The sequence below is a fragment of the Cydia strobilella genome, chromosome 12, assembly GCF_947568885.1.
Source record: "Cydia strobilella chromosome 12, ilCydStro3.1, whole genome shotgun sequence".
Classification (NCBI taxonomy): domain Eukaryota; kingdom Metazoa; phylum Arthropoda; class Insecta; order Lepidoptera; family Tortricidae; genus Cydia; species Cydia strobilella.
In genome coordinates, this window is record NC_086052.1 from 15,338,974 (window position 1) to 15,356,213 (window position 17,240).

At 40.5% G+C, this 17,240-nt stretch overlaps 2 protein-coding genes across 2 annotated transcripts in view; one reads left to right on the plus strand and one right to left on the minus strand.

The window, feature by feature from the left end:
• Nucleotides 1-17,240, minus strand: part of LOC134746254 (von Willebrand factor A domain-containing protein 8) — a 70,227-nt gene that overhangs the window by 21,842 nt on the left and 31,145 nt on the right. The gene's annotated exons all lie outside the window — the stretch shown is intronic.
• Nucleotides 15,910-17,023, plus strand: LOC134746251 (uncharacterized). The gene has a single exon (XM_063680585.1). It carries the CDS (start codon nucleotides 16,050-16,052, stop codon nucleotides 17,001-17,003), a length of 954 nt encoding a protein of 317 aa, XP_063536655.1. The 5' UTR covers nucleotides 15,910-16,049; the 3' UTR covers nucleotides 17,004-17,023.

The following is a 17,240-nucleotide window of genomic DNA, read 5'->3' on the forward strand; positions in this document are numbered from 1 at the left end:
AACTTGCTTTTAGCTCAGCCTTCTAAGCTCTTTGCGACCCAAGAAAGAAAAAAGCGTACCAAGCAGACTTCTGAACAGTAGGCACACGACGCGGTAAAATAATAGGTGTAGGTAATATCCATAATCAAACCATATTGCCTTGCCATGTATAGAAATAGACTGATTCTCTAGATCAAAGAACGAAATTGCAGGTATTGAAGAGTCTATAAAAATACACTTACTCATGACTTTTCGTACCATGATGCTTTTCCCAAAGCTAACCAAGATAACTGTAATCTTAAGTTACCAAAAGGCGTCATGTCATGTTCAAGTTTACGGCAATCTATTCGTGGGCCAGGGTATAAAACGCAGCGGCATTTCCGTTACTGACACATAAAATAGGAGACTTAAGACGACATTGTGGCTTATTCTGATGTAACTGTAGCATAACGATACGAAAACTTAATAACAATTGGCTTAATGTCTTCGTGTGTAAACAGATCGTTTTGACTTAGGCAAATACATAGTTTGTAATAATATCCCATGAGTTTATACATTGAACTTAGTCATAATGACACTAACATTTCCCAAGTGTAACATGTCTACAAAAAAAATTGTAAAGTTAAAACGCGCGGTAACTACTTGACGAATTGTCGACATGATTTGAGGCTGTGACAGTGGAATATGCTTCAATAGGCAGTTCCTGCTGTCGTGGTCGACTATTTAAGGCCAGACCACACGTATGCAGCACGTCTCCGTGTGTCGCGGTTTAGATTTAATAAGAGAATCGTACTGAAAACGCCTCGGGGTGCACTGGCATTTAATCATCAATCATCGCTAAACGATGACGGTCAAGTACAACGGAAAATGACAGTGTCCTTATAGCATTAATCAAGTAATAAAACAAATGTTTACATCTTTGGCCTGGTCTGAAGTGTCACTCATTTTAAGACGACAACAGTCTCAGCATTATACTGGCGTCCGAACCATTTGCCACAACAATGCCAATAAAAAAATTGTTAAGCCCATTTTCTACGGTAGGTTAAGTTCTAAAAAGTTGATGTTTTTTTTTTAATATCGCCGCAACTATTCAGGGCTTCACAGTACTGTCACTGCGGCCGTCCATTTTACTTCTTGTGGTGAAGTTTCACATAATACAGGTTTCGTAAAGTTTTGTTCCTCGAATAAACAGTAACCTAGTGAGTGCCTGAGTATCTGATGGCGCCGCGATCACATTTGAATATCGCCGCAACTATTCAGGGCTTCACAGTTCACTGTCGCCCTCCATTTTACTTCTTGTCGCGAACTTTTATCACACAATGCGGTCTTGAGTGTCTTGATAGTAACTAGTTACGATACGAATGTTGTATGTATGACTGCTATAGGTAATCTGAGTGTACAGGAATGACATTGTACCTAGTATTGCAATACTTTAAATAGTAGGTAAATTCATCTATGGTTAAAGTAGTTTTTGTTTCTTTCTAAACAAATAAATAAAAGACGTATGTAGATACCTACAATGGCATATTTTAGACTGAATTTTAAACAAGTACCTTTACCCATTTTTTTAGAAGTGGCACAATTCAAAAGTTCCTAATTAGCCATACTTCATTTTCAAAGCTGTAACTATAAGTTCACTTCCTTCTCCTCTAATCACCTTTATACAAAATAAAAATAAACAATTACCACCTAAGCTAACAAAGTGTAAACCGACAACAAAGTTGTAAACACAATTCTGCATCCGACATAACTTTCTTAAACTTTACCCAGTTCTGTTTCCACTCTAATTTAGGCAAAGTTTCTAAATATACAGCGAGATACCATCATTCCATTAACAGACCAAGTTACTTCGGAAACTACTTATTTGCAGCAACTTACCCGTGCCCCAAACAACAACGCCACACGTAATACTAAAATAGAAGTAACCATAATATATTATGCATTGGATACCTTACCGTAGTAAACTTAAGGACTATTATCGTTTGATTTTCTTAATTTTATTGTATATAGGTAATGGTATTTCAAAATAAACCGGCAGAAATAACTTTGTGTTAGTAAAAGATAACCTTTCGTGCTAAATAACAGTTTACATTCGATGCTTTGATTATGCAAAATGACTGCCGAATTTATAATTTGCAGTATATTGGGCGATTTAAAATTCTGTATAGTAATTTATAGGATTGTATTTTGGTTATATTACTGTGACTACACGAAGAGGGTTGGATGGATGTACCTAAATTATTTTACTGAAAGCCGTAGGTATGCTTGTTTGTCAACAACGTGGTAAAATAAATTTTTATATCAAACAACTTGAACCTTCTCTTGCATTTTAACGTTTATCCCGGTGGTATTCTTAGCAATTCTTACAAATTAAAAAATATAAAAAAAACGGCCAAGTGCGAGTCGGACTCGCGCACCGAGGGTTCCGTACTTTTAAGTATTTGTTGTTATAGCGGCAACAGAAATACATCATCTGTGAAAATTTCAACTGTCTAGCTATCACGGATCATGAGATACAGCCTGGTGACAGACAGACAGACGGACAGACGGACAGCGGAGTCTTAGTAATAGGGTCCCGTTTTTACCCTTTGGGTACGGAATCCTAAAACATCAATAAAATTGAAGTAGGTATAGGTTAAACATAAGCGTTATTTAATACGCGTAAAGCGTTGTTAAGTAAGTGTATCGTAAGGCTACAATTTTGTTATGACGTTATTCATAAACGCCTGTTAAGAGCCCGGTTACGATTTTAGTCGCAAAAATGTAAAGTTGATAGATTTCTTCTGTGAAATTGTACACCTTTTGTTACCTAATTGAAATAACAAGTACTGGTTTCTATTAGCACGACTTCTTATCTCTAGGTTAATCAGATCATTTTTTTGAAAAAAAGGCTTACTAAATTAGTAATGAATTTTTTTCTGATGGACGTTTAGGTAAACGCGTGTAAAGCACTGACTTTGATGCTCTTATTTGTAAATTTCGTAAAGTTTGGACTGCTAAAAATGGTAAATTTGTATTACACATATTCTGTACTCTAGGTTTATCAGATTACATTGTTGTTATATGACTTAAAGTTCGAGGAAATGAAAGTTAAACGAATTCAATTTTCTCCGGAAATGACCTCAAAACAAGTGACAATTACTCCGAAAATCTACTTATTTTCGACGTAGATTGCATACTCAAATAATCTGCAATGTTTACTTAAACTGTTGCTGTACTTCATTTTATTTAAATTGCAACTTTTATTTTCTGACGATTTTTTAAAAACTTCCCCTTTTACTGGTATAACATCGGTGACACGCGCCCGCGGCCTCAGTCCCGCGCGGGAGCTGGTAGAGGCAGGACGTTTGTTAATCGGCTCCGCACGTTGCATCGACGACGACGAAGTTATTTATCATTGTGTGCGTCGCTCGCCGTGTAAAAAGTTATATTTGTTTGCGTGTTTGGCTGTACTGTGTGCGTGTAAACTGCGACCAGAAACTTTAATCCTTGGGTTGTAAGTACTTGTTTATTAACCGCCTTCAAAAAAAAGGAGGTTCTCAGTTTGACCCGTATGTTTGTATGTATATGTATGTATGTATGTTTGTTCGCGATTATCTCGCATTTGGCTGAACCGATTTTGATGCGGTTTTTAGAAAAGTGTTTGTTACATTCTGGAGAAGGTTTTAGTATACATAGAGCTGGGCTGATGCTGAACCCTGGCTGTACCTAGTGGAACGCAGGTTTAGTGTAACATAGGCACACGCTGTTTTGGTCTGTCTTGATGAGCAATTAGGAGAGCATTACCCAAGATGGAGCTGATGCTGAACCCTGGCTGTACCTAGTGGAAATCAGGTTTCGTGCAACATAGGCACACGCTGTTTTGGTCTTCCGACACGTCTTGATGAGCACTTGGGAGAGCAGTACCCAAGATAGAGCTGATGCTGAACCCTGGCTGTACCTAATGGAACGCAGGTTTGGTGCAACATAGGCACACGCTGTTTTGGTCTTCCGACACGTCTTGATGAGCAATTAGGAGAGCAGTACCCAAGATGGAGCTGATGCTGAACCCTGGCTGTACCTAGTGGAAATCAGGTTTCGTGCAACATAGGCACACGCTGTTTTGGTTATTCGACACGTCTTGATGAGCAATTAGGAGAGCAGTACCCAAGATAGAGCTGATGCTGAACCCTGGCTGTACCTAGTGGAACGCAGGTTTGGTGCAACATAGGCACACGCTGTTTTGGTCCTCCGACACGTCTTGATGAACACTTGGGAGAGCAGTACCCAAGATAGAGCTGATGCTGAACCCTGGCTGTACCTAGTGGAACTCAGGTTTGGTGCAATATAGGCACACGCTGTTTTGGTCTTCTGACACGTCTTGATGAGCAAATGGGAGAGCAGTACCCAAGATAGAGCTGATGATGAACCCTGGCTGTACTTAGTGGAACTCAGGTTCATTTATTGTTATCAGAACTTCCACCCCCTTTTAACCCCCAGTACCTACTGCATGTTAAACGTGTGGTAGCTCTGGTCAGGTGCCTGCTTCATCTGGCAGCCCTCCAGGTGTTCCAGGTCTTGAAGAACTTAACCTGCCTACAGCATACTCTACCAACTTCAGATTAAAAGAGTTTTACCCCTGATCCGATGCGTCCAGCAGCACTCCAGGTGTTCCAGGTTTTGAGCTGTCTCCGTCATACACTACCCACAACACGTTGAGCGAGTGTTACCCACCCTTTGCCCTGAACCCTTTGCACTCAGCAGCACTCCAGGTGTTTCAGATCTGGAGCTTTCCCCATCATACACTACCAGCGGCACGTTGAGCGAGTGTTACCCGTTACCCCTGACCCTTTGTACCCAGCAGCACTCCAGGTGTTCCAGGTCTGGAGCTTTCCCTATCATACACTACCAGCAGCACGTTGAGCGAGTGTTACCCCTGACTCTTTGCACCCAGAAGCATTACAGGTGTTCCAGGTCTTGAGCTGTATCCATCGTACACTACACACTACCAGCGGCATGTTGAGCGAGTGTTACCCCTGACCCTTTGCACCCAGCAGCACTTCAGGTGTTCCAGGTCTTGAGTTATCCCCATCAAACTCTACCAGCGGCACGTTGAGCGAGTGTTACCCCTGACCCTTTGCACCCAGAAGCACTCCAGGTGTTCCAGGTCTTGAGCAGTATTCATCGTACAACCAACAACACGTTGAGCGAGTGTTAGAAGAGTGGAGAAGAGAAGAGGATGACTTTGGAAATAAAAATTATTATACACCCTTCCCAACGATTAAGACTATCTCCATAATATCAAATTCCATCCAAATCGGTTTTATTGGATCCCATACAAAAACGGGGTAAAACCTATCCTATGTCCTTCCCCAGGACTCAAACTATGTCCATACCTCATTTCATCTTAATCGGTTCAGCGTTTATTGATTCCCCATACAAATTTCCACCCCCTTAAAGGGTAAGTTCTTGAATAAAAAGTATTCTATGTCCTTCCCCGGGATTCAAACTATCTGTATACCAAATTTCAACAAAAGGCTAGTTTCCCCTCTGGGTTGGAACGTTGGAAAGTCAGATGGCAGTCGCTTTCGTAAAAACTAGTGCCTACGCCAATTCTTGGGATTAGTTGCCAAGCGGACCCCAGCAGACTTCCATGAGCCGTGGCAAAAAGGCTGGGATAACGCGAGTAAGATGATTATATATATATAAGATATTGCCTTAGTGCAAATCATTATCATCATGCTATATAATTTGTATGTATTATATGAATACATAGGAAAATTGTTAAGAGTAATAAACGATTATATCAAATTTACCGAAAGTTTTATTTTAACCTAATTAAAGTTATAAAGTGACGCATAATGTTGCGAAAGTATCAATATTGTTTAGGCGGTCGCGTTATTTCAAGCAGCGGCCGGCGTTCGGTTACTGTGTAAAAGTCTTAAGAGCCCGTAGTCGATTTGAAAACGCGCGAAGATACGACTTTTACACAGTAACCGAACGCCGGCCGCTGCTTGAAATAACGCGACCGCCTAAACAATTTTGATACTTTCGCAACATTATGCGTCACTTTATAACTTTAATTAGGTTAAAATAAAACTTTCGGTTTTGATATAATCGTTTATTACTCTTAACAATTTACCTATGTATTCATATAATACATACAAATTATATAGCATGATGATAATGATTTGCACTAAGGCAATATCTTATATATATATAATCATCTGACTCGCGTTATCCCAGCCTTTTTGCCACGGCTCATGGAAATCTGCTGGGGTCCGCTTGGCAACTAATCCCAAGAATTGGCGTAGGCACTAGTTTTTACGAAAGCGACTGCGATCTGACTTTCCAACGTTCCAACCCAGAGGGGAAACTAGCCTTTTGTTGAAATTTGGTATACAGATAGTTTGAATCCCGGGGAAGGACATATAATACTTTTTAATAAACGCTGAACCGATTAAGATGAAATGAGGTATGGACATAGTTTGAGTCCTGGGGAAGGACATAGGATAGGTTTTACCCCAGAAACCGGGGGGGGGGGGGGGGGTAATGGAAATTTGTATGGGATCCAATAAAACCGATTTGGATGGAATTTGATATTATGGAGATAGTCTTAATCGTTGGGAAGGGTGATAATAATTTTTATTTCCAGTCATCCTCTTCTCTTCTCCACTCTTCTAACACTCGCTCAACGTGTGGTTGGTTGTACGATGAATACTGCTCAAGACCTGGAACACCTGGAGTGCTTCTGGGTGCAAAGGGTCAGGGGTAACACTCGCTCAACGTGCCGCTGGTAGAGTATGAAGGGGAAAACTCAAGACCTGGAACACCTGAAGTGCTGCTGGGTGCAAAGGGTCAGGGGTAACACTCGCTCAACATGCCGCTGGTAGTGTGTAGTGTACGATGGATACAGCTCAAGACCTGGAACACCTGGAATGCTTCTGGGTGCAAAGAGTCAGGGGTAACACTCGCTCAACGTGCTGCTGGTAGTGTATGATAGGGAAAGCTCCAGACCTGGAACACCTGGAGTGCTGCTGGGTACAAAGGGTCAGGGGTAACGGGTAACACTCGCTCAACGTGCCGCTGGTAGTGTATGATGGGGAAAGCTCCAGATCTGAAACACCTGGAGTGCTGCTGAGTGCAAAGGGTCAAGGGCAAAGGGTGGGTAACACTCGCTCAACGTGTTGTGGGTAGTGTATGACGGAGACAGCTCAAAACCTGGAACACCTGGAGTGCTGCTTAACGCATCGGATCAGGGGTAAAACTCTTTTAATCTGAAGTTGGTAGAGTATGCTGTAGGCAGGTTAAGTTCTTCAAGACCTGGAACACCTGGAGGGCTGCCAGATGAAGCAGGCACCTGACCAGAGCTACCACACGTTTAACATGCAGTAGGTACTGGGGGTTAAAAGGGGGTGGAAGTTCTGATAACAATAAATGAACCTGAGTTCCACTAAGTACAGCCAGGGTTCATCATCAGCTCTATCTTGGGTACTGCTCTCCCATTTGCTCATCAAGACGTGTCAGAAGACCAAAACAGCGTGTGCCTATATTGCACCAAACCTGAGTTCCACTAGGTACAGCCAGGGTTCAGCATCAGAAATCAGAAATCAGAAACATTTATTGTTCAAACTGTGTAGGTACAAGAAGTATAGCTAGGTACATTTTTTTATGGGTATCAACAGTTTTACCCTTTTCGGGCATACAATTTATTTTATCTTAAACTAAGTAATCTTAAACTAAATTTTAATATACATTTAGGTTTACAGAGTTATAAAATTCTTTTAGGTTATAGAAGACTTTGTCTATTAAAAAGTTTTTTAAGCATCTTTTAAAGGTATTTCCTTCGAGGCTTTTTATTTCATTAGGCAGATGATTAAAGACATTAATAGCGGATATGAATGTGCTTTTTTTATATATTAAAGTGCTAGTTCTCGGAAGTACCATATTATATTTATATTGCGATCTAATATTAGCTTTGCATGAGCGCTTTGTGAAATGTTCAGGGTGATTTTTTACAAATAGACTTAATTCTAATATATAAATGCCGGTAAGTGTCAAAAAGCGCTTTTCCCTAAACACGTCACGTAGCGATTCATCTGTGTACATTCTAAAAACAGTTCTTAAACATCTTTTCTGCAATATGAATGTTTTATCAGCTCCATCTTGGGTACTGCTCTCCCAAGTGTTCATCAAGACGTGTCGGAGGACCAAAACAGCGTGTGCCTATGTTGCACGAAACCTGAGTTCCACTAGGTACAGCCAGGGTTTAGCATCAGCTCCATCTTGGGTACTGCTCTCCCATTTGCTCATCAAGACGTGTCAGAAGACCAAAACAGCGTGTGCCTATATTGCACCAAACCTGAGTTCCACTAGGTACAGCCAGGGTTCAGCATCAGAAATCAGAAATCAGAAACATTTATTGTTCAAACTGTGTAGGTACAAGAAGTATAGCTAGGTACATTTTTTTATGGGTATCAACAGTTTTACCCTTTTCGGGCATACAATTTATTTTATCTTAAACTAAGTAATCTTAAACTAAATTTTAATATACATTTAGGTTTACAGAGTTATAAAATTCTTTTAGGTTACAGAAGACTTTGTCTATTAAAAAGTTTTTTAAGCATCTTTTAAAGGTATTTCCTTCGAGGCTTTTTATTTCATTAGGCAGATGATTAAAGACATTAATAGCGGATATGAATGTGCTTTTTTTATATATTAAAGTGCTAGTTCTCGGAAGTACCATATTATATTTATATTGCGATCTAATATTAGCTTTGCATGAGCGCTTTGTGAAATGTTCAGGGTGATTTTTTACAAATAGACTTAATTCTAATATATAAATGCCGGTAAGTGTCAAAAAGCGCTTTTCCCTAAACACGTCACGTAGCGATTCATCTGTGTACATTCTAAAAACAGTTCTTAAACATCTTTTCTGCAATATGAATGTTTTATCAGCTCCATCTTGGGTACTGCTCTCCCAAGTGTTCATCAAGACGTGTCGGAGGACCAAAACAGCGTGTGCCTATGTTGCACGAAACCTGAGTTCCACTAGGTACAGCCAGGGTTTAGCATCAGCTCCATCTTGGGTACTGCTCTCCTAATTGCTCATCAAGACGTGTCGAATAACCAAAACGGCGTGTGCCTATGTTGCACGAAACCTGATTTCCACTAGGTACAGCCAGGGTTCAGCATCAGCTCCATCTTGGGTACTGCTCTCCTAATTGCTCATCAAGACGTGTCGGAAGACCAAAACAGCGTGTGCCTATGTTGCACCAAACCTGCGTTCCACTAGGTACAGCCAGGGTTCAGCATCAGCTCCATCTTGGGTACTGCTCTCCCAAGTGCTCATCAAGACGTGTCGGAAGACCAAAACAGCGTGTGCCTATTCTGCACGAAACCTGATTTCCACTAGGTACAGCCAGGGTTCAGCATCAGCTCCATCTTGGGTACTGCTCTCCTAATTGCTCATCAAGACAGACCAAAACAGCGTGTGCCTATGTTGCACTAAACCTGCGTTCCACTAGGTACAGCCAGGGTTCAACATCAGCTCAGCTCTATGTATACTAAAACCTTCTCCAGAATGTAACAAACACTTTTCTAAAAACCGCATCAAAATCGGTTCAGCCAAATGCGAGATAATCGCGAAGAAACATACATACATACATATATTTACATACAAACATACGGGTCAAACTGAGAACCTCCTTTTTTTTGAAGGCGGTTAATAAACAAGTACTTATAACCCAAAGATTAAAGTTTCTGGTCGCAGTTTACACGCACACAGTACAGCCAAACACGCAAACAAATATAACTTTTTACACGGCGAGCGACGCACACAATGATAAATAACGTCGTCGTCGTCGATGCAACGTGCGGAGCCGATCAACAAACGTCCTGCCCCTACCAGCTCCCGCGCGGGACTGAGGCCGCGAGCGCGTGTCACCGATGTTATACCAGAAAAAGGGGAAGTTTTTAAAAAATCGTCAGAAAATAAAAGTTGCAATTTAAATAAAATGAAGTACAGCAACAGTTTAAGTAAACATTGCAGATTATTTGAGTATGCAATCTACGTCGAAAATAAGTAGATTTTCGGAGAAATTGTCACTTGTTTTGAGGTCATTTCTGGAGAAAATTGAATTCGTTTAACTTTCATTTCCTCGAACTCCAAGTCATATAACAACAATGTAATCTGATAAACCTAGAGTACAGAATATGTGTAATACAAATTTACCATTTTTAGCAGTCCAAACTTTACGAAATTTACAAATAAGAGCATCAAAGTCAGTGCTTTACACGCGTTTACCTAAACGTCCATCAGAAAAAAATTCATTACTAATTTAGTAAGCTTTTTTTCAAAAAAATTATCTGATAAACCTAGAGATAAGAAGTCGTGCTAATAGAAACCAGTACTTGTTATTTCAATTAGGTAACAAAAGGTGTACAATTTCACAGAAGAAATCTATCAACTTTACATTTTTGCGACTAAAATCGTAACCGGGCTCTTAAGTCTAACAAGCCCATTATAATCTTTGTCCTTCCTTATCCGTTATTCTGATATTTGTGTTTGTTAGAAAGGAACCACATTTAACAAAGGGTTGCTAAGCTTTATGAATAAGAACAGATCGTGCACATAATTATAGCATTCGCATCATATAAAAAAAGTAATAAATGTTGTTGAAGTTTACTAATTTTTTTCATCACTACATAGTATAAAACAAAGTCGCTTCCTGCTGTCTGGATGGATGTCTGTCCCTATGTATGCTTAGATCTTTAAAACTACGCAACGGATTTTGATGCGGATTTTTTTTAATAAATAGAGTGATTCAAGAGGAAGGTTTATATTTATAATACATCAGCATTGCACCCGTGCGAAGCCGGGGCGGGTCGCTAGCCAGATTATAATTTTCTACAAAAAAAAGCTGGCAAAAATTCGACAGTAAAAAATGCAGGTTGACAAATTAGTGAAGGCCCGAGCCGCGGATATTGTACCAACTTGGCACGCCACCCATCGAGCACCATTTTGTGCCTAAAGGCAGGTTTACATTGGAAAAATCTGCTTTGCTGTTTCTCTCTAGTTTAACTATGTAATTTTTCGTTTAATTTAATTATTCTAAAATTAACCTGCATATATATGTCGGAGAATGACTAAATTGTGCCATCTATCGCCTTTCATAGGCGTTATCGCGCAATCTTTGACAAATAGAGCAAACTAGGGTGTTACAGTACACTTGAGTGGCGTTCGACGCAGTTGTTCCGCCAAGTCGTCAATCGTCATAGAGTGCGCTGCCGCTGCGGCGCTGCCTAAACAATAGAATCCAGAACAATTGAAGTGAGGCTGTCAATCAATCTGCTGATGAGCACGAGCGGGAGGAGATGACGACGTTGGCGGTTCCTGGGTCTAATCCACTGGTTTGCTTTGGATAAGAAATGTAACGTGCTGTGATTTGTAAACAGTCTTGTGTAGTAAAGACTGTGAGTTGAATATCGTATTTCATTGAAAGCCCTCGTCATCCACGATTGAAGGTTCTGATGCGCTGCCGATAGTAAGATACGCCCACGATTCCGACATATATATATCTGTAAAAAATAATATCCCGCACACATATCAATGTGGTTCAGTAAGGGGGCGGACCGAAAATCAGCGCTGTGCAGTCAATTCCTAATGAAGTGGCTGGCGCAGCATATGCTGAGCCCGTTCCTTTTGTCACGCATGCCAATTTTTTATGTTAATTGTAAATATATTCCTGTAATTTCTCTTTTGTTGTGTGGCAATAAATGTTTTATAAATAAATAAATAATAAATTATTTATTTGGCAGGCAAGAAACCCAATTTTTACAATTTACAAAAAAAAAAAAAAAAAATACAGTGCAAAATACTAAAACTTACAACCTAAAACAATGAAATAAAACATTTACAAACTTATGGTCTAAAGATGGCCGTTCTCGGACCGGTGCAGTTTACGCCAATGTTTGTTAAATTCGTCACTGTAGTCTTTAGCTACCAGTGACAGAATTTCATTGTTAGAGGCTAGCAGTCTCGCCCGGAAGGCAGCCGACCTGGCTCTCAGAATGGCGAAAAAGTCAGGGACTCTCGCGTCCGCAAACATGCCCTTCGCACTGCAGAAACGCGGTAGTTTCAACAGAATACGAAAGGCGTTGTTGTACTGTACCCTCAGCGCGTTGAAGGAGTGCCTGGTGTACCTGTTCCAAAGCTGACAAGTATAAAAACATTGGCAAAAGGCTTTGAAAATTTTGTTATTCTTATTCTTAAAAATAATTTATCACCTTGAAAATATACTTTTTAACAGACTTTAAGATTCCGAAGGAGAGATTGGGCTAGTGTTTACAGATGGCCATCAAATTCTGCTTGGCAGTAAAGGCGGGTTGATAATAGTGAAGGCCCGACCCAAAGATAATGTACCAACTTGGCACGCCAACCATCGAGAACCATTTATAATGACATCTGTCGTTTTTTTTTTTCAGTCAGATCTGTCTGGTAGATGTTTAGCGGACCAATCTGTTAATGTATGACGGGAACAAAACACGTATCCGCGGACAAATCTCCGCTAGATCTATGCCTATTAATTCATTAATTCCCACCATGGGCGTATCAACTTTTTATAAAGCTTGGACCGCTTAAATTTACGGGAATTCAATCTTTTACTCTTCAATCTATGACTCACTATAAGCTTTACCACCTACTTTTTTTTACCAGCCAAGTCAACCTTGCCTTTAATTTTTGAGAAAAATATATGTCCTACTGCAATCAACGGAGCTTTTATAATTGTTTCTTGTTATATGTTCTATACCACTACTTTTTAGTTCTAGTAATGGACAATCCTTAAAACAGAACCAAAATTTCTAAAAAGTAATATTAAATAAATTCTTGTGCAAAAGGACGACGTCAGCGTGACCGATTCCTAACCCGGGGGTAAAACCTCCGATCGGTCGCCCCACAGCAGTCACACACAACTTTGAATTCGCGAGAGCGTCACGTCACGACATCTACCGAACCACAATAATACCGCAACGAAAACATATCACCAAAAAAGTGAGGAAAACAAACGTGAAACTTCTGTATTCAACTTAAAAAAAAATACAGTCATATTTTTGGTATAAGGAGATCATTGACTCAATAAAAACAAAAGGCGACAGAAACAAGTGAATACTAGCTCTCTCGCTAACGACGAAAAATATAGAGGGAAGAAGCGATTGTTTTAGCTATGGCTGAAGTGAGATGAAATCATCGATCTGTGATGAATGGAGAAATACTACGAGCGTAGAGATCTACGGGCTACGGCGTAGGCGACGCAGCACTGAGTAATGGGTTTTATATATTTAAAAAAGGTAGGTGGTTTCGTGTTTTCAGTACAGTCGCCATCAGATAAATCGGAGCGGCTAAGGCGCTCACAAATATCTGAACATGCGTCTATTATCCGGGCTTTAGAGTGCGTGTTCAGATATTGTGAACACCTTGGCCGCTCCGATATATCTGATCGCGACTGTACCTACACGTTGTTTTATTGTGTTGAATATTATAATAAAGAATAAGACAAGAAATTCTCGGAAATGTTGAGAAATTGGTAATATAAAACAAATAAATATTTGGGGGACAATCTTACACAGATCGACCCATCGACCTAGCCCCAAATTAAGCAAAGCTTGTGGCTGTGGGTATAAATAGATAAATACATACTTATTATACATAGAAAACACCCACGATACAGGAAAAAATATCCGTGCTCATCACACAAATAAATGCCCTTTCCGGGATTCGAACCCGGGACCATCGGCTTCGCAGGCAGTCACTATACCCACTAGGCCAAACATATACTACATAGCTTGTTTTCAATTTGCAAATGCGTGGACTTTGAATGGGCTCGTTACCCTCTTGCCTCGTTACTTCACAATGATACGTGCTACAGTATATGTACTTGCAGACTTAACACTTCATACAAGCGAGAAAGATTGTTGGAAGACAGGGATATGAGAGGGAAATAAAAATTACACCTACTTACATTTCTATTGACTCGAAATAAGACGCTTATGTCCCTAAGAGCGTTTTCACATCATCCGATCCGATATCGGATCCTACACCCGCGTAATTATCAGTCCGACAGCTGACGGGGGGCTCCGACATGGCTGAATTTATCGGAAGCGCCTTTCCGATATCGGATGTCGAAAGGCGCATATGACAACAACAGCTGCAGGAGAGTGCCATTAGCATTAAGTCCGCCTTTTTGCGTTATTTGTCGTTTTTAGGGTTTTACCTATTACTAAGACTCCGCTGTCCGTCTGTCTGTCGGTCACGAGGCTGTATCTCATGAACCGTGATAGCTAGATAGTTAAAATTTTCACAGATGATGTATTTCTGTTGCCGCTATAATAACAAATACTAAAAACAGAATAATATAAATATTTAAATGGGGCTCCCATACAACAAACGTGATTTTTTTGCTGTTTTTTTTCCGTAATGGTACGGAACCCTTCGTGCAAGAGTCCGACTCGCACTTAGCCGGTTTTTTTTAGTAATAATAATTTATTAAATGCATAAATCTTCCTTCCAACATCCGATATCGGATCGGACAATGTGAAAACGCTCTTATAGTAGCGCTGTTACAATTAATCATTGCCAAGTCGGTACAAAGTTAGCTTAGATTAGAGCTAACGGTAATTAGAATTTGTAACACACCATGACATCATGATAATAAATGAATACGGGAGCCCTTTAGAGGCCTAATATATATGTCAAAGTGTCAGAACGTCTAGTCACAATGTCCCACTGCCAATAACTCCAAAAGTATTATTGTCCTGCCAGAAATGTCCTTTCCCTGACCTTAAACTATCCCCATTCCAACTTTCATCTCAACAAGTTCAGCGGCTTAAGCGTAAGGCCTGAGTGGACGCTTGAGTTGGGCGTGCAGCGGAGCGGGGCGTGCAGCGGAGCGGGGCGTGCAGCGGAGCGGGGCGTGCGGCGTGCAAGTTAAACAAATGCAAATGCAATGTAATGATTGTCATATTATCATTAGTCATAATTCAGAAACCGTTAACTTTACAGGATTTTCCTCGGGTTATCCTATAGATAGGTTAAGTTAGGTTAGGTTTGTTTTATGGCAATCCTCAAAAGTTACGCGTTTCTGAGAAAAAGAAATTATGACTAATGATAATATGACAATCATTACATTATGACTTTCAATAATTATGTCAAACAATAGAGACCCCACTGTAGGTTATAAGCTACACTATGTGAAACGTAGAAATGATTAATCGTTTAGCGAAAGAGCAGTGCGTGACACAACGTTTTTATATAACTTCGGCCCTTTCAATTGTCCTATTCGGTTTTTCGTAAAAAAATCTGCCGTTCATGCTTCGACTACACTTTTGTAACTTAAGTGACTTGTTACCGAGTCGGTTCCTCGACATACAATTTAATACACAAACATATATTGAATATTATAATGGAATTTCAGTCAAGGTTTTACTTTTGTGATAAAACGATTACAACGATACGAATACGCCTTAATTTTGTAAGATTTCTGACAATATAAATAGAAAATTCAAGTGCTAGTTATCAATTCTTCAACACATCGTCTCAAAATCCCTGTTTTCAACAATAATATGTTAATCGCCTATTGTAGAAAGTTTGATTTTTAGTTTTGGCATCGTTTATCTTTATGTTGATCGCCATAATCGACATCAATCATTAGACATGCATTGGTAAAATACGCAAAGCAATAATCTACCAAAACGACTTTACGTAGCTTTCCTGTCGTGTATTCCATTTGCTCAGGTGAGTCGAATGCTCGGTTAAACCAGTGGGATTGTGGCCTCGACATCAGTACCTAACGAGTATGATTGATCTTATGTATGCGCTTATCCTGGTTTTCTGAGTCGCTCGAGTCGTCTGTACAATATAAGCATTTGGAATAAGCCCCTGCACCAAATAGATTTCACGGCAGCTTATTCCCCCCTTTCGCGGGAACACGAACGTTTTTACTGACAGCCATTTCAATTTCAGGAGCATCGATAATCAATTATGGGTCCAAGTTCACGCACGCACGTCCCGTGTGTGTAGCCGGAAACGTGACATGCCCCGCTGGCAGTCTTCGCAGCGGCCTATGTACGTCCGCACGGTCTGGGTCGACGGCTTCCGACACGCGATTCTCACCCCTGACGACCCTTACTACACCAAAGTCAAGAGACGACCACACTCATCCGCCAGCACTGTGAAATACTCAAGGAATTCTAGACTGAGCATCAGAGACGAAGGGGAGAGGAAACTGAGCCTTGTCATCAGAAGCGATAAGTCGAAAATTGTAAGCAAACAACGCCCGAAAAGCTACGAACCGATAGAGCTGCTAAACTTGGAAGCTTTAGAGCTAGAATCGGAAGACGAATTTTTGTTAAAAGCGAATCCGCAGCCGATCTACGAGTACGACACCGGACGCTCCAACTACGATTTGTCTGGAAACATGAGGGCATTTAAAAGCAGAACAGCTAGAAATGAGTGCAAGGAAAATACAGATCTATCCGACAGAGTTTTACAATGGCTAGACCTAGCCGGCAAAATAGATTTGCTGGCTCCAAATGCTGAGCGCATGGCGCAACCGCGACACAGCTGGCCAGAAATACAGAAGCGCAACTGTTTAAGCAAATCAAAAACGACCGTAGACATAAGGGTTAAAGAAGAGGTTATAACGCCAAAGGATTCGGCAAGGACTCAAGGTATCGATCGCGATTACCAAGTCCCGCCGTCGGCGGCCACCATCGAGACGTACGCGCGACAGTCACGGCACAGAAACACGCCACGCGATGCAAAAAAGGACAAAACGAAAAGAGACATACGGGCCAATGTCCTAGAGACACGGCAGAAAGTAGTGACGGAGAGGAACGCGGTGGAAAAACAGTACGCGGAGTTAGTTAGCAAGAAATTGATACCGGATTTGGGTAAAGGGAAAAAGCAGGTTCACATTTTTATGCCGGAAATGATTAAGAAGAATTGTAATAGCAGGACAGAAAGTCTGTTGTCTCAAGTATCGTAATTTGAATAAATCATAAAATTTTGGTGTCGGTTTTATTTCAAATCATGTCTTTATATACAAAAGGGGTATGATCTAGTCTAGTGAGTCGCTATTGTTTCCCGTAAAGTTTTAAGTCATAATGTATTGTTTGTCCGCATTTTCGATAGTCATAATTTGTTTGTTCAGAAACGCGTAACTTTTCAGGATTGTTTTTAAACAAACCTAGCTTAACCTATCTATAGAATAACTTTACGAAAA